This window comes from Aquila chrysaetos, chromosome 10, assembly GCF_900496995.4.
Source record: "Aquila chrysaetos chrysaetos chromosome 10, bAquChr1.4, whole genome shotgun sequence".
Taxonomy (NCBI): domain Eukaryota; kingdom Metazoa; phylum Chordata; class Aves; order Accipitriformes; family Accipitridae; genus Aquila; species Aquila chrysaetos.
This window is the reverse complement of record NC_044013.1, coordinates 36,675,235-36,692,909: the sequence shown is the minus strand read 5'-3', so window position 1 is coordinate 36,692,909 and position 17,675 is coordinate 36,675,235. Positions and strand designations below refer to the sequence as shown.

Below are 17,675 nucleotides of genomic sequence, written 5' to 3'. Positions count from 1 at the left end.
GAGCTGTGCCCGCGGCGGAGCCGGCATGGTGGTCTCGCTGGTGATGCCAGCAGCGTGTCCCAAGCATCCGCCCGGCCCCGGGGAATTCTCTGCCTGGCTCTCAGACAAGTTTTCTCCCAGGCTGCGTAGCTGTAGATGCTGCCCGTCCCCGTATCGAGTGCTAATCCTTTTATGAGCCCTCTAAGCTGCTTAACTGCCCTGTGCACCGCAGCAGAGAGTTCCCCGGGTGGGCTGCGGGGTCCCCTTCAGTCCTGGGGGGTCCGGCCAAGGCCATGCTCCCGGCTGGAGAAAGCCTTGGGGTCCTGGCACGCTCTGAAGCCCCCACCGGGGAGGGGGCTGAGCCATTCCCAGGAGCGGAGCCGTCACATCCGCACCTTTCGTCGCCGTCTGACACGGGTAATTTGGGCTCTCCCACTTGGGAGTCGCTTGGGAGCGGTTGCAATCAGCGCCGGGAACGTGGGGTGCGGGGGGCTGGCAGAGAGCCGAGGGGAGCGGGGGGGGGGACCCAGGCCTCCTGGGAATCGCTGGCAGCCGCTGGCGGATGCAAAGACCTTGAGATGTCTTCCAGGCTCCCGCAGCTGCCAGCAGAACGCGTGCCATCGGTGCGGCTCCACACCGACTGCCTTTCGCAGCATCTGCTTTAGCAGAAAGGTTGTCATGGGCTTTCTCTCTGCTTGCCCGCTGCAGCAGCGGGGTAGCCGGCCGGCTCCATCCAAGGGGCTCGGGCAGCTTCCAGCCCCCGGGAGTGCGTGGCCAGCAGGCACTGCACGCTGCCTGTGCCGTGGCTGCCTGCTCTGCCTTTATGATGTTTATTCCTTTTTTTAAAGCAAAATGGTCCAAATGAAGGACGAAAGGGATTTCCTAAGGGCCGTCAGACCTGGGCACTGCTGGGGTTTGCACAAAGTGGCACCAACATCGTCTCCATCACTTTTCCATCATGTCATGTCCATGCCTGGAAAAATTGGGGTTGGGCCAGCTTTGGTGCCCAAGGACAGCACCGTGTGGGTGGCACTCCTGGGTGGGTGACAGACCAGCTGGACACCGCCCTTACGGGCAGCCCACAGGGACGGAGCGGGTCTGGGGTGAAGCAGCTGATTTAGTCACCTTCCCCGTGTGATCTGGGAGCTAAAAGCAGGAGGAAAGCCTTGATCATAGATACTTGATGGGATCTGCCAGCCAAAAATTAGCCTGGACCCGCCTAATTTTTGGTAACGAGCCTCTGGAGAAACTCAGCATCCTTTTCTCTGTGCATTTGGAAGCAGGGGTGTAGCCAGTTGTGCCCTATTTCTATAAGTGGGTCTGTGCTGTTTCGGCCAGTGCCTTGGCAAGCGTGCCGGGGTGGGTGACCAGCACTTTGGGGTCCCCAGGGGCAATACCGAGGTTGGATGCGGCTTCAACACACCCTGGCCCGGCCTTGGGCAGCCCCCAAGCATCCCTCCTCGCTGGACACCCCATCCCGTGCTGAGGGTGGGTTTGGTGAGGCTGGAGCCACCCACCGGGAAGCACAACGATGGCTAAGGTCCCAGGGAGGTCTTCTGCGTTTTTAGTTTGCAGGAGAGAAACCCAGCTAGACTCCCGCTGCCCTTGCGAGGGGTCCGGGGTCTGAAGCAGCAGCTCCTCCTTGCCGTGGGGCTGGACCGCTCCCACCTGGGTCTGCTCTCCCGGCTTTGGGGCTCAGGAGATGCTCTGGAGGGGGATGCCCCACGCTAACCTGCCCTCTCCATCCCCTTCGCAGCCCACGCCAAGGGGCCAGCCCCCAGCCCCGAGCCCGCCGAGACCCCCGGTGCCATCACGCTGCCCGTGAGCTACCGCCTGTCCAACACCCGCTTGGCCTTCTTCCTCAAGGAGGTGGGAGCCAGCCCGGCGGGCAACGGCAGTGCCCCGCTGCAACGCGCCGAGCCCTTCGTCGTCTTCCAGACCAAGGAGCTGCCCGTCCTCAACGTCACCCTGGGGCCCTTCAGCACGGGGCTGGTGCTGCCCAAGGAGCAGCTGCAGCCCTCCAGCACCCTGGAGGTCCCCGACCGCCTCACCGTCAACTGGAAGGTGCGCGCCTTCATCATCCAGCCCCGGCTGGTGGCCAACCAGCCCGTGGTCCAAGTGCTCTTCTACGTAGCCGGCCGGGATTGGGATGATTTCGACGTCACCGACCGGCTGCCCTGCGTGCGGCTCCACGCTTTCCGCGACGCCCGCGAGATCAAGAGTTCCTGTCGTCTGCGGGGCAGCCTGGCCATGTGCCTGGTGCAGGCAGAGCTGCCCCACGCCTGGTTCGGCCCCCCGGCCGTGCCGCTGGGCAGACGGAAGAGCCCCGAGAGCCTGGAGGTGCCGGGCGAGAGCCAGCAAGCCGAGCTCTACTACACCCTCCATGCCCCCGACGGGGCCGGCCAGTGCCTTGGGGAGACGGTCCCCCGCCGGGGGGCCGGGGGGGCCAGGACCGAGGGTCCCACGCAGCACCCGCTGCTGCGCATCGGCAGCGTCAGCCTCCTGCGGCCCCCCCCCCGGGCAGCCCATGCAGGAGCATCGGCTGGACGGCAACGTCTTCATCCGCCTGCCCGACAAGCCCCTCAAGCCAGGCGAGGTGCTGAGCATCCTCCTCTACCTGATGTCCAACTCCACGGTGGAGCACTTCACGCTCAGGTAAAGGTCCTGGGGCCGCCCCCACCCCAGGAGCAGCCGTCTTTCGAGGGGGTGGTTGTTTCGGCTGGGCCGTGCGAGGGGAAGAGAGGATGGGGAGGGTGTGTTGTGTTTCTGGGACCTGCTGGGGGCTGGACCGGGTCTGGCAGGGCTTCGGGGAGTTGAGGGAGGCCGTAGGAGCAGCTGATGTGGTTTTGCAACGTTCTGGGACTTTGCAGTGGGAGCTTCTCGGAGGGAAGGGAAAGGTTGTCCGCCCAGGGTTTCCACCTCTGCATCACCACTGCGATGGTCTGCTGCCTTTGCCCTCCCAGTTGCACTGGGATTAGGGCCCCGCCAGCAGATGTGGGTTTGTTCAGAGCCATTTTGGGGACAAGGTGTGGTATGGCCACGGGGCTGCTGCGGAGTGAGCTGGGGCTCTTTGCTCTTGTGCCCACCTCCTAGTGCTGAGCACCCCAGTACGGGGAGGTCCACGGGGAGAACCCCCCTTGCTGCATGTCCCTAAGGGTGGGGGGATGAGCCCCGGTCACATCTCTTCAAAGGGCATTCACAAGTGTCCCTGTGGCCATTGGGCCAGCAGTGAGCCCCTGGCATGGGGGACAAGGCACTCCAGGTTCTCCTGTCCTTTGCCCCGGGGATGCCCAGCCCCACAGGGCTGTTACTGTCCTGGGGGGCAGCACTGGGTTGGGGGGACCAAACTCCTGCTGGAGGGGTGATGGGGGGGGCAAAATCCTATGAAAAAGAAGAGCTGGGGTGGGCTCAGCCCCACGGCGGTTGCTGCCGACCTGGATGATGTTTCCGACAGCCAGGAGGGACTGGGGGGAAAAAACCCACCCCCTGCGCCTACGGCAGGGTGCCCGGGGGGGTCCAGGGGTGCCCGGGACTGAGGGTCTGGCCCTGACTGTTGCTCTCCGCAGGGTGAAGGCCAAGAAAGGCGTCAACCTGCTCAGCACCAAGTCGAGGAGTGGGCAGTGGTTGGTGAGCTCGGAGCTGCTGACGGGCGGCAAGCACTCCACTGCCACCGTCGATGTGGCCAGGGCGGATGGTGCCGGGCCCAGGTAAGGGACCCCCAGCTCCAGGGGAGTTGGGGAAATTGCTGGGGTTTGGCCTGAAGCAGCTCTGCCTTCATCGCCACCCTGGGTGCCTGGTTGGCTACAGTGCCATGTGGGTGCTGGCAGGGGAAACTGAGGCACGGCAGTGCACAGCTCGGACCATGGGACTTGGAGGCACTGAAGGGGGATAAGCAATTCTGGGGTCAAATTCTCAGTCCAGCTGAGGTCGGGGTAGGTCCTGCACCGACGTGGGAAGGGCTTAATTTTCTGTGTGGTTTTTAACCTCGGCCAGCACACTGTAGCTAGCCAAAGGGCAGGTGAAGGTGGATTTTGTGGCCCAAGGTGGGCAGGTTTGTGGTCAGGCAGGCAGCTGCCAAAGGGCTGTGTGAGGTGGAGCGTTCAGGTGGGATCTGCTCCGTGGTCAACACAGGCGACCAAGCTGGGGCTCAAGCAACGCGCCCATAAGTCATGGGTACCATTTAGCAGCGGCATCCCTGGCTCTGAGCTGGGATCGCCTGGCCATGTCAGATGCTGGTGGGCACGTGGTGGATTTTGGGGCTGAATTGTGAAGCCAGGGGGGATCCCCCAGTTTGGGGTGGAAGTATTTTAATTCTTTAAGAAGTTTTAATACCCTGAGAGGCAGTAGCTCTTTGCTGACTATCCTGGTGTCTCCTCCGGGAAGGAAGAGGAGCAGTCCCCAGGCAAGGTCCCATCTGGACTCTAAGGTGACAGATGAGTGTCGGATGGGGAGCACGAACTAAGGCAGCACCTGGGACGGGCAGAGCCAGTTCTGCTTGACACAAGGATGATGCTCATCCCTGGGGCTCTGGGAAAGGCTCGGGTCTGTTCAGGAGAGTCCAGAGGATAGAAATGAGGATGATCTGAAGGGGCGAGGACCCACAAAGCCAAGTTGAAAACCCAGAAGCTGCTCAGCCTGGAGAAGGGGAGACACGGGACTGGCCTGTGAGCACACAGAGGCTGCGAGGGTGAGGGGCAGCTTTGCTACTTGCATCCGAGTGAGCAGGACACGGCGAGCAAGGGCAGGGGATGGGCTCGGGGTCAAAACCACCAACAGGAAAGACTCTGAAGTGCTGGAAAACAATTATTCCCAGGCTGTGATATCTCCATCACTGTGTCTTTGGGAAAAGGCAGACAAGTATCTCCAGGAGGGGGGTTAAAGCGACTTGATGTGCTTGAGCCGTTCCTGCCCTCTGCATTAGAAATCTCCCCACATCTCTGCCCTTACCCCATAACTGAGAGAAGCTGGGGACGAGCTCTTGCAGAAAGAAGATCCTCAGCTCTGACTACTTCGAACGTGAGCTCAAAAGCTATCTGCAGAGAAACCCCTCCAAAGGGCTTACCCAGAGGGTGGATTTTCCTTTACCCCACACCATTGCTTCCAGATACAAAATGCAACAGCGGCATCCAAGCCCACAGCCCTGGGGCTGACATTGGAGCGTCCCTGGGGCTGACATTGGAGCGTCCTGGGGGCCATGAGCCCCCCCCATCCTCTGCATGGCCACCCCAGCACCCCTGCACGTGGCTGCCAGACCTGCTGGCAGCCAGATCCTCTCCGCTCCCCCTTCCCCCTCTGCCCGTCTGCTGCCGCCGCTTCAAATCAGCCTGGAAAGGTTAGAGACGGAGAATGAATTTAAAGTGATTACAATCACCTTTTAGACAAACAACTCCATCAAATATTAACGGAATGGAAAGTATGAATGACTCAAAGCCGTGTTGCCCTCCGGGCTGTGCAGCCGGAGGAGTTTGCCTCGCCGGGGCTCTGGGGGCTTTTGGCAGCGCTGGCTGTGCGGGGAGGGGGTGAGGGCCCTGAGCTTTGGGGTGATAATGGCCAATTTTGGATGTTTTGCACCCCCAGCAGCTGCGTCCTAAGTTATTCCCCCAATGTGGGCAGCCCAGCTCTTGTCTCTGCTGTGGCTGAGAGCAGATGATGCTCGGGGAGGGCAGAAGATGGTGGCTGTCCCCTGGCAGGGCTCCTGGGATGCCCAGGGGCACCCCATGGTGAGGAGTCCTAGCGCCGAAGCCGCAGCTCTGGTTTGCCTTTGAACCTGGCTCTTCCCGGCTGTATTTAATACAGCTGTGTCGGAAAAGACAGTGAGCAGCCCAGTTCCTTTCTTCAGACTGGGTAGCCTTTGGCAATTCCCCTTGCACCCCCAAAGCTGCCTTGGGGGCACAAAGTCCCAGCAGGACCCCACCAGCCCTTGCGCGGCAGCTCCACTGCAAAGCCCATCGTCCCTGCCACGGGACAAGGGAGCAGGACTTGCCGTGGCCTGGAGCAGCCCCGGCTTCTTGCTCTCCTCTTTCTCTGCTCCCTTTCACTCATTAGGTATTTATCAGAGAGAAACCCGACTGTATCCTGCATCCCTAGATCGATGGGACCTTCTCAATAGCTGCTACACTGCGAGATGAGAGCGGAGCCAGTCCTGGGTTCCCTTTCCGCAGGGATTTCACCTTGCCTTGCCCCGCTCCCTCCTCCTGCTCTGGGGGGGGCTTTTGCTGGCTCAGCGGTTCGTGGGGGCTCTGGGGTGTCCCCTGGGGATGCTCTGTTTTTTGGGGAGTGTTGGAGAAGTTTGAATTGGGCGGGGGGAGTTGAATCCTGAGTCCCCCAAGGGATTTGCAGGTTGGACACAGAGATGGGAGGGCAGGATTGCATCTGGGGAGGTTTGCTCATGGGGATGGGGTGTAAGAGTGATTTATGCTGCTGCCTTCAGACTGTGTCCAAGCTGTGACACAGAGGACAAGGGACACCAGCTGCTGAGTCCCCTCATCCCCTTAGACTGGCACTGTGTGCCGGGTTTGGCAGCGTGCAGACTCTCCATCCCGTCCTGCCTCCGGGATGCCCCAGGTTTTGCTCCCTGTTAGCTTCAGGTCCCACTGTCCTCAGCAGCGGCATTAACTGCGTGGGGTTTTGATGAGCTGATGGTCTTGGGGCCGTTATCCCCTGCTGGTCCTGCCTACCTCCCCCATCCCCTGCCCGTCCACCCCGTGCATCCCCATGGCTGCCTGTGCAGACTGGGGGACAGCCCTACCCCGAGTCCCAGCTCCGTGTTGTCCCATCTGCTGTCTGTGGTTGAACTTTTCTCCCATGCCTCAGTTTCCCCATGTGATCCCCTTGGAAGGGGCTGTAAAGTCAACGGCTTGGGCTAGGCTCTTGTATAGGGACTTCCTTGTCATCCCTGAGCACGCTGCTCTCCTGAGTGTAGGACACTTGGGGTTTGACCCGTGGGAGATGAGCGTGGAGGTGGAGCAGCCCGGGGTGGTAAATCCAGCCACACTGCTGGGAAGACAGAGCCAGGGAGACGAGGGCAGCACCTGCAGCCACCCACTGTCCCCTGGGGCCGTGGCCACACACTCACACTGTGATAATATATCACCCAGCAGCCTTGGGAGAGTGCCCGCTTGAGCCGCTGAGGTTTTTCTCCTGCTGGAGAGAGACAGTGAAATGCATTTCCCTCTCCCACTGGGAAGATTCCCATAGGAATCTGCAGGTTCCCATTGGAGCAGTCCCTGGCAGAGGGGAAAGATCAGGGCTGCTGTGTTTGGTAGCAAGCATCGTGGTGGCACCCACAGCACGGTGCCCGTGGCAGACATGGGTACACCGAGAAGAGACCCGCTGGGGGATGCTCTGCATCGCTAGAGGGGACTGTCCGATGCTGATCCCAGGGTGTCTGCGGGACCCGGGGCACCCAGCTCACCGTGTCCCCCTCCTGTCCCCTTGCCCAGGGATGGGGACTCCTCATCTGAGATCATGCAACTGGATTTCGAGATGGAGAACTTCACCAGCCAGTCGGTGACACGCCGCATCATGTGGCACATCGACTACCGGGGCCGCAACCCCCCGCCCGACCTGGAGAAGGTGGTGACGGAGCTGACAGTCATCCAGAGGGACATCAGGGCCATCGTGCCCCTGGCCATGGTGAGCGGGTTCCTGCCCTCTGCTTAGCTTATCTGCTTTGATGTGGAGGATGGGTTGGGTCCCCCTGAGGGATCTCCCACCAGCTCATCTGCCCCATAGCACCTATACATCCATACATTCCCCCTCTCTCCCCTGCCCCAAGTCCTTCTCTCCGAGGACTGGAGTAGGAGAGGGACCAGCCGGGATCTGACCCCGGGGGGACAGGCTGCCCTCTAATATGATGGTCCCCTTTGCACCTCGTCCCCAGGACACAGAAATCATCAACACGGCCATCCTGACGGGGCGGACAGTGGCCATTCCCGTGAAGGTCATCGCCATTGAGCTGAGCGGCACCATCGTGGACGTCTCGGCTATGGTCGAATGCAAGTCCAACAACGAAGACATCATCAAGGTGGGTGTGAGGAGGGGGATCTTGTGACCCTAGCGAGGGGATGAGCTTCTTCCAGGGGTGCTGACCCCACCAGTGGTGCGGGCTGGAGCTCGACGAGCTGGGGAGAGTGGCTGAGCTGATGTGCCACAAAAGCCCACCTCATCCCGAGCATCAACCCCTCAGTGGCTTCGGTCCACATGTGTCTCTCCCTGGGATCTGATGGGAGAAGAACAAGATGCTTTGTCACTGTCCCTGGAGGGGCCATGGGATGCGCCGGTGCTGCGCAGTCTGGCACCAGGCAGCAGCAATAACTATGGGTTATCACTGCGCTTAGCACTGATAAGGTGAAATATTGTCACCTCGCAATGTAAGCTGCACGTTTCTATCAGCGGCTTCACTTGTGCCTCCGGGGGACATTTATCTGCCATTTGGATCAGATGCCAGGCTGAGCTCAGGCTGGGGCTGGGTGCTGGCCCCAGCCGGGAGTGGGGTGACGAGCCGGGCAGTTGGGGACAATGGAGGGAAAAGGGGGGCTGAGGGAGAGGAGCAAGATGGGCTGCACGGGAGTGATGCTCATCAGGTGAATGCAAAAGGCTCGCTGTTGCAGCAGCAGCGATTGCCCCCGCATCCGCCCAAGCCACCGAGACAGCAGTCGGTCCTCAAATCCAGCCATGACTTTTCCATCACCAGACCCATTCATCCATATACATTTTTCTATCACTGTATATTTATCAATCTCTCCACCTGTCTGTATTATTCTACTACCGTTTCCACCCCTCCACCCACCCCTAGACATCGTTACCTTCTCCCAAACACCTCCCACACCTCTCCCTGCACGCACCCAGCCAGCCCACCCTCTCCATGTCCCCGCTGTGTTGGGCAGAGGCAGGGAGCCATGCTGGGGGTCTGGGCTCTCCCATGTCCCCCAAGCTAGGGGACATAGCCCCTTCTCCCCTTCTTCACCAGCAGCCACCGGCTGCTCTCCCAGCTGCGCCAGGGGTGACGGGCAGAGCCCCGTCCCCACTGGGACTTGCTTTCTCCGGTGGTCCGTGGGCGCGCGGGTGGGTGACAGCTGGTGTCACAAACTGTTTACCCAAGTTCTTGACTAAAACTCCGATCTGTGCGATTTACAGCACCGGGTCTAATTTATGGAGACCGGTCCTCTGCAGTGTGATAAAACACTGGAGCAATAATACACTTCAGGATGGACTCCAAGACACTTAAACTGTTTAATGTGCTGCCTTTCTACTCATAAATCTATTTACACACTGTCCCCAGACCTGGGGGGGAGCAGACACATGCACACGAGCCGGGATGAATAATACATGGAGCAGCCCTCCGGCCCCAGCTCACCTCCTGCTCGCATCCCGCTCGCCGCTCGGAGCCCCGTGCAATTTCTTGCTGAGTTATTTTGTGTTTGAGCCAGAGCTTCGTTTCCGAGGGAGCTCTCAGTTACCTGCCGAGATTGGGGAGTGTGATTACGGTGTCAGGGCTATAAACCTGTTACATAAATCAAAGTTTACATAGTGGGATGTGCTATCTGTTACTGTAAATAATTTAGCATGGAGGAGGGCTGGGGAGCTGCTTCTCCCCATGCTGCCTGTGGCTTGGTGGTTGTTGCTCTCGTGTGTAACACAGAGGGAACGTGTCCTGGATCTGATGTAGTCCTGGCTGTGAAGGTGCCAGGGCCACCTGCGAAGGATGGTGGGAGAGCATGGGTGGGAGTTGTCATCCTCATCCCCTTCTGTGGTGACACAGGGTGACTGCCCATGCTGTGTCCAGAGAGGAGGACCTCATCACTCAAGGTAGCATAGAAATAATCCCCTTGCCTGCCTGCATGGTGGCCTAGGGGCTGCATACGTGTTGAGGGACACGCAGAGAGCGGAAGGGCCACCTCTGCTGCCAGCGACGCTCAATGGGAGATGCTCAACCTCACCTGCTATGTGAACCTTCCTTAGGAGCCCACCATCCACATCCACTTGAGGACCCACCAGGAGCAAGTCAGCTCAATGGGACTGAGCCTCAGGGACCCTGGTCACCGCCAGGACCCCTGGCTGGCCGACATGGCGTGCCGCCAGCCGTCGTGGCTCTTCCAGCTCCCGAGGACCTCGGAGAAGATTTGTCCCCTTGATCCCATGCTTGAGGCCATACCAAGTGGGGAGCTCTGGGCTACAGAAGCAGAGCTAGCGGTGCCTTGGCTCGGAGCCCAGGCAGACCTCAGCCTCTCGTTTCCCGATGCCTTGCTGCAAATCCGGGAAGTTTCTCTGAACAAGCATGCACTTCATTTAAAAGCTAATCTGCAGTCACTCCATCATTAGGACAGGCCTGATGTGCTGGGATTTTTTGTTGTTGTAGTTTCAGCCCCCCCAGTTGCAAAGCAAGTGGTCCCCAGAAGAAGATGCCGGGGGGATTTATTAGCTAAGGTAATGCAAGCAGCAGCCCATCATATTTATTGTGATAAATGACACAATATCCAGAGCACTCCTTTGCTGGAGGATTCGCCCAGGAGCTCATCTTTATTCAGACACCACCCCGCCAGAGATGAGATTGTCTCTTCAGATGTGCTGAGCTGGTATCTCTGATAGGAAGACAAGGAACAAGCCCTCTTGCATTGCACTTTCCTCCTGTGCCCGGGGAGCAGGGACTTCCCGAGGAGCCCAGGTCCCAGGCTCTGCCTCCTCCACCAGCCCAGGAGGACCACGGACACCTTGCAGCAGGCTTCTGCAGCCAAAACATGGAGCTCTTGTAGAAGTCAGGCCCTGCTTGTGGGCTAGAAAATGCAAAGTTCCTGCAGCTGGATGCCACAGGTGCCCAAAGATAAGGTGGCGAGAGAGACAGTGATGCTGTCACCTCTGCTGTCACCTACCATTTGGCATGGACTCAACCCCTTATCAGCCATCAGAGAATATACGTGGGAGAGCAGCTTGTTGGAAATAAGCCCTTCCGTGCTGTTGACATGCTTGGTGCATCTGAGAGCAACTGCGCTGCTGGCTGAGCAAACGGGTTTTATTTTTCCCCAGCAGCAAACAGCTCGGATGCAATTCCTGATGGTGTGGGGGGTGAAAGGGAGTCAGGGTTGGGCCATGGGGTCACTGCAGATGAGAGGTTGGAGTCCCCTTGGCCTGGTTGTCTTCTGCCACCCGTGCTGGGAAGGAGCTGTTGACTCTGGTGGCCTAAGCCGAAACACAGGCGATGCTGCAGTGGCATCCTCTTAGCTCCTTAATTGGCTTTGATCGGTCAGGAATAAGTGGCCCCCACAGGGTATATTTGTTTTACAGCAAATTTAACTAATGCATTTGCATAAATGGGAATTAAAAGAGAAAGAGAGAGAGCGAGAAGATGAACATGAGGATTGAGATGGTCTCCAGGAAGCTCTTTCTGGGGTTAGCAGGAGGGACAGGGACAAGGTACTGGTGGGTATCTGCACATGGGCATGTGGCTGGTCCATGCTCGTTGCCTGTGCCCCCTGGGTGTGGGTGGAGGAGATTTTGGGGCAAACGTCCATGATGAGCAACTTGCAACCCCTGTGATGCCTCTAGCTCAAGCGTGGAAAAAGGGTACGATTCAGTGCGGAAGCCAAAGAGAAACTGAGGGACTAAATGAAGGTGCCTAGTGGAGGTGGGAGTGGGTGAGGGCTGGCAAGAGGACCTGGGTTGGGGGGAAATTCGCATTATGGACATGGTGTGTGCAGGTCCACGCCTCTGAGCAGGGCTCTTGGGGAGGAGAGAGCATCCCCGCTCCTGGAGCCACCTTTAACTGGGTACCTGCCGGGTGAAATTCTGCTCCTCCGACCCTTCCCTTCCTCCAGGCAGCCTCCTGCCAGGATCTCTGCTGTGTCTGTGGGACCGTTGCAACCCCCATCCTCCATTCTCCTCCAGGTCTCCAGCAGCTGTGACTACGTCTTCGTCAGTGGGAAGGAGTCGCGGGGCTCCATGAGCGCTCGGGTCATCTTTACCTATGAGCACCTCTCCGCCCCGCTGGAGATGACAGTGTGGGTGCCCAAACTGCCGCTGCACATCGAGCTCTCGGATGCCCGGTTGAGCCAAGTGAAGGGCTGGAGAGTGCCCATCCTGCCGGACAGGAGGTGGGTGCTGCGGAGCCACCGTGCTTGGGGTCTGTCCAGCCTGGAGAAGGCAAGGTGAAGGTGGTGGTAGTGGTCTAATTGCCTTGTTTAGCTACTTAATGAGGGGGTTTTAAAGATGGAGCCAGAGTCATCTCAGGGATCCTCAGTGAAAAGGAGAGAGATCATGGACACAGGAGGAAAATTTCACAATGAGGTTGGTCAAATGCTGGAGCTGGTGGGGAACATCCATCCTTGGCAATGGTCAAAACTTCCCTGGATGAGGCCAGGAGCAGCCAAGCTCCAGAGTTAGCCCTGCTTTGAGGTCTAGAGACCTCCAGGTGTCCATCCCAGCCTGAGATATCTTGTCCTCTCAGCTGGTTAGGGAGCAGAGACGCTGATGACCCTGTTACCACATGCTGCTGAAGTCCTCAGAGACCTCATGGGCAACAGGCACCTTTAGGCCAGAAGCCACCATTTTTTTTGGTGACCTTGCGTATCTCCATTGCCTGGCCACCCCCTTCCTTTCCCGTGGGGGCTGAAGAGCCGTGGCAGCGGGGAGCTTAGTAGCACTGCCCACCCACTGCCCCATCCCGCAGGTCGGTGCGGGACAGCGAGCACGAGGAGGATGAAGAGGAGAGGAAGCAGAGCCGGGGCTGCGCCCTGCAGTACCAGCACGCCACGCTGCAGGTCTTCACCCAGTTCCACACCACGGCGGCGGAGGGCACGGGGCAGGTGGTCACCATGCTGGGGCCTGACTGGCTGGTGGAGGTCACCGACTTGGTCAGCGACTTCATGCGCGTGGACGACCCACGGGTGGCCCACATGGTGGACAGCTTCACGCTGGCCGGGAGGGAGCCGGGCACCACGCTCTTCAAGGTACACCCCCCCCGGCTGCCTTTCCTCACCTCTGCCAGCTTGGCTGGGGGTGGCAGGCGGTGACAGGCACCCTCGTCCCCTGCAGGTCGTGTCCCCGCTCGTGGAGGCGGTGCTGGGCGAGACGCTGGTGACGGTGGCGGAGGAGAAGGTCAGCATCACGGACCTGAAGGCCCAGGTGGTCTCCAGCCTCTCGCTGTCCCTCCACCCCAGCCCCGGCAATAGCCACACGATCATTGCCCGGACGTCCGTGCAGCAGACCCTCAGCTTCTTCAAGCAGGTGAGGCTGGGGGGGGTGCATTCAGGCTTGGGGGGGGGCCCGGTGGGGAACTTGGGGTGGGGTGAGGGCTCCATCTGCAAGCCCCTGCTCCCAAATCCTGCCCACAGTCATGCCAAGGCCCTCAGAGCACCCGCTGTCCTCCAGACACCCTGGTGACCCCAAAGCACCCCAGAAACCTTCACGCAAACCTATGAATGAACCCTGCCCGGCCTGGGGACGGGACGCAACCGTGGGGACAAAGGGGTCTGGAGGAAATCCTGTACGGTTCCCAGCCCAGCTCTGGTAGCCGCATCTGGCACCTCTGGGGCTGGGATTTGAGGTGAGCCTGGGCAAGCATGGGGAACGTTGAGGGAAGAACAGGCAAAAGGGAAAAACTAGGTGATGGTTGGAAGGAACAAGATGGATGATGGAGGGATAAAGGGTGAATTGGATGGAGAGAAGGATGCAAAGGAGGAGGGATGGGTGGAGGGATGGACAAATGGGCGCAGGTGGGACTGGCATCGTGCTGGGCAACCGGTGCCTGTGTTGGTCCCGCAGGAAGCGCTCCTGAGCCTATGGATTTCCTACAGCGACGGCACCACGGCCCCCCTCTCCCTCTACGACCCCAAGGACTACAACCTGGTGGTGAGCAGCCTGGACGAGAAGGTGGTCTCGGTGACCCAGGACCGGGCGTTCCCCTTGGTGGTGGCAGAGAGCGAGGGTGCGGGGGAGCTGCTGCGGGCAGAGCTGGTCATCTGCGAGAGCTGCCAGAAGACCAAGCGCAAGAGCGTGCTCTTCACTGCCTTGGCCAGTGTGCGGGTCCACTTTGGGTCCGAGGAGGACCCGACCTATGACTACGACCATGTGCCCAGCAAGCCAGGGCTGGCGGAGACGGGGGCGAGCACCACCCTGCGGGCAGAGGTGGAGAGGAAAGCGGAGCCGAGCGAGGACAGTAGGATGTCCAGCGCGTCTCACCCCACCGAGGACTTCCCCACCATTCCCACCGGCTTTGTCCAGGTGACCAGGGGGCTTACGGACCTGGAGATAGGCATGTACGCCCTCCTGGGTGTCTTCTGCCTGGCCATCTTGGTCTTCCTCATCAACTGCATTGTCTTTGTGCTGAAATACCGGCACAAGCGCATCCCTCCTGAAGGCCAGACTAACATGGACCATTCCCACCACTGGGTCTTCTTGGGCAACGGGCAGCCCTTGCGGGCTCACAATGACCTCTCCCCCCAGCCTGAGAGCCCTGGGAACCCCCTGGAAAATGTCCAGACCTGCTGCCACGGGGACCACCACAGCAGCGGGAGCTCGCAGACCAGCGTGCAGAGCCAGGTCCACGGTCGCGGGGATGGTTCCTCAGGGGGCTCCACGCGGGACCAGAGTGAGGACCCGCTCAACTCACCCACCTCCAAACGGAAGCGGGTGAAGTTCACCACCTTCGCCACGCTGCCCTCCGATGAGCTGGCCTACAACTCCATCCCCATCGCCGATGAGGAGGACTTGGAGTGGGTCTGCCAGGACATGGGGCTGCAAGACCCCGAAGAGCTTCACAACTACATCCGCAGAATCAAAGAGATCGCTTAACGCAGGGGCAGAAGGGATGGGGCGGGAGGGAGGGGGCTGCCACGCCGTGCCACGCCATGCCACGCCGTGCCACGCCACGCCACGCCACGCCACACCACGCTGGCTGCTTCCCCGGGCCTGGAGACCCAAATTCGGCTCTCTTGCGCGTTCCCTCTTCCGCACATCTCACGTCCTCACCCTGTTGGAAGGCACCCCCGGGGGGCCTTTTTCTTTTCTTGCCCTTTACCATCTGGTTTTCCCAGGGGAGGCATCAGCACACACGTGGCCCCCTAACCCGCCGGCGCAGGGCGAGGGGGCAGCAAGGGAGGCGAGCCGAGGGGCAGAGATGGATGGGGTCAAAACCTTGGCGTGTGCATGCATCTCCAACGGCGAACAGGGCAGGATGATGCTGCGGGTCCTGCTGTGCGGCGGGGGAAAGAGGGGAGATGTCCCGTCCCCCCCAGGAGCCCAGCGGGGAGGTGGCGGGTGGGGGCTTCCTAAAGGCAATCCCCCTGCCTTTGCTGTACGTGGTTGCACAATTTTGGAGGTGAGTGCTGGTTCAGGGATTTGCTGCCCCACGGCTGTTGGGGGGCACCCCCACCCGGAGCCCGCTGCCCTCCGCTGTGGGTGATGCTGGGTGAGGCAGGAGGGGAGGGTGGCTGCCAAGGGGACAGAGCCCCACGGCCGCGGGTCTGGGGCACCGCTGTCCCCATCGCCTGCCGCGTCCCAACCCCAAACACCGGGCTCGTCCCGCTCCCTGCGGTGGGGGCCCTGTGGGACGGTAACGTTTGCCACATGAGCATCGCTTGGGGACCGTGGGTGGCTGCCTCTGCTCCCCCCTTGCTGCCTGGGAAGGGCTGTGGCCCCCAGGCAGGGGCAGTTTGGGGGTGCCCGGCAAGCTTGCTGCCTGTGAACTTGCCTGCTCTTGCCTCTCCCTCTGTTCCCAGCTGTTGGGGGGGGCCAGCGCTGGGCCCCTCCACCCAACAGGCAGCTGGGACCTCCAGGGCCAGCCCCTGGTTTCTGCCCCCCCCCCACCCAGTGCTGGGATGTGGCTCCGGGACTGGGAGGTGGTGGTGTGGGGGCTTCCCACTGCCCCAGGGGGGGCCGAGCCTGGGTGGGGACACCCACAACCGGACCTGGCCCGATTCTCCCAGTGCCAGCCCAGTTCCCCCAGTGCCAGCCCAGCAGGGATGCCTGGAGCCAGGCTTAGCCTCCGTGGTGCCTTCTGACTGCCATAACCCAATGCCTCCCCGGTCACCTCACGCTGGCGGCAGCTCCCAGCCCCTCCGTCTCACCTGAGAGGCCCCCCCCCAGCCCAGGGCCACCCCAGCTCCCAGCCCAGCGCAGAGCATCCTCGGCCAGGTTAACCCTGCGGGGACACCCGGGTACCAGGGCTGGGGGTCCTGGGCTGGGCAGTTGTACCCGTGGGCACCGAGCGTGTGGGGATGGGGACACCCCCCCCCGGGCATCACCCGGTGGAGTGGGGAGGTGGAGGCTGGCAGCGGATTATTTCTGGATTGGAAGTTACCCACCACTGTGTCTCTCTCTCTTTTTTTTTTTTTTTTTTTTTTTTTTTCTTAAATAAAAGACCAGAAAAGAAAAAAACAACGGAACAAAAAAGCCAAAACCAAAAGGCGTTGCAGCACTGTGATGGGCCGTATCTCTGCCGCGGTGCCCAGGGTGGGTGCTCCCAGTGGTTTGGGGGTCAGCCCTGGTGGGCACGGGGTCTGCTGGGGGGGGGGGGGGGCACACACTGCCAGGGTCCTGGGGACATGGCTCAGCTTTGACCTCCACCCAAGCTCTGAGCACTTTGGGGTCAAAGCTGTTGATTTGGGCTTCCCCCCCTCCAAAATCCTCCCCTCTCGGGCAGCCTGATCAAAGGCTGGTGGTCAGGAACCAGGCAATGCTGCAGCCCCATCCTCGCCGGCCTCCGTGCCTCAGTTTCCCTAGCAGGCAAGCAGCAGTCTGTGGTGGTGCACAGTGTTTTGAAAGCCTCTTTAAGTGTTTATCGATTTTGGGCTATGGAAATTTGTCCCCTGAGTGGCCTTAAATATTACCCGATAGCTCTATGCTGATTTTATATATACATATACATATATATATGGGGGAATTGAGATGTGCTCAAAGGCCAGGCAGATGATGCAGTTAGGTTTTACTGTGCCCCGTTATCTAAAGGACCCAGGTCTGGCTGAACGAGCCGCTGAGCTGATAGCAGCTCCGAGAAGTCAAATTAATACACCTGACTTTCCTGCTTGGAACTGCCAAACCTCCTTGTTAAATTAACATATATGAATATTTGTTAAAAAAAAAAAAAGAAGAAGAAAAGGAGGGGGGAAAGGTAAGAAAAGTGTATAATAAAATTTTATAATTGTAATAAGATGTGGCAGCGCCCAACTCCTGGTCCGTGAGCGCGTCCCAGGGGCTGCGAAGGTGGAAGGTGGCGGGGGACACGCACAGACCCGCAGGGGTCAGGGACGAGGTAGCTCGGCCAGGCTCGGCATGGGGTGTCCCCACGGTTGAGCCTCCGCCAGGTTTTGCCCCCCTTCTTCTGGCTGCTTTCCACCAGCCCCCCGAGCAGCACTGGCTGCTCGCCCACCGCCTCCTCCCGGCGCTCAGCGGCCGTAGCCAGGCCAAAATTCTGTCCCCAACCATCAGCAGCGGTTTTCCAGCCCATCGCTTCCCATTTTGGCCGATGGATCCGGCTCGGGTCTCTTAAGAGCCCTTGGGAAGGCGGCACCCATGGACCAGCGGAGCTTGAGCTGTTTGCGGGGGGCCGATGATGCTCTTATCCCCACGCACCCCCCAGCTCGTGTCCTACCAGCGGTTCTTGCCACCCGGGCACCTCCAGCCAGGCGCTTCGCCCCTGCCAGCATCGCTGCCTCCTCGCAGCCGGTGGGGACGGTGCTGGGCGAGGGGCAGCGGGGAGGGTG

At 60.2% G+C, this 17,675-nt stretch overlaps 1 protein-coding gene across 1 annotated transcript; it reads left to right on the top strand.

The window, feature by feature from the left end:
* Window positions 1-253: 253 nt before the first annotated feature.
* On the top strand, window positions 254-17,119 carry TMEM132E (transmembrane protein 132E). Its single transcript, XM_030029001.1, is given in 10 exon segments — window positions 254-396; window positions 1,736-2,499; window positions 2,501-2,634; window positions 3,546-3,686; window positions 7,422-7,614; window positions 7,862-8,005; window positions 11,863-12,068; window positions 12,644-12,923; window positions 13,009-13,200; window positions 13,738-17,119. Coding segments are annotated over 10 exon segments (3,207 nt in total). The 5' UTR covers window positions 254-272; the 3' UTR covers window positions 14,767-17,119.
* Window positions 17,120-17,675: the final 556 nt, after the last annotated feature.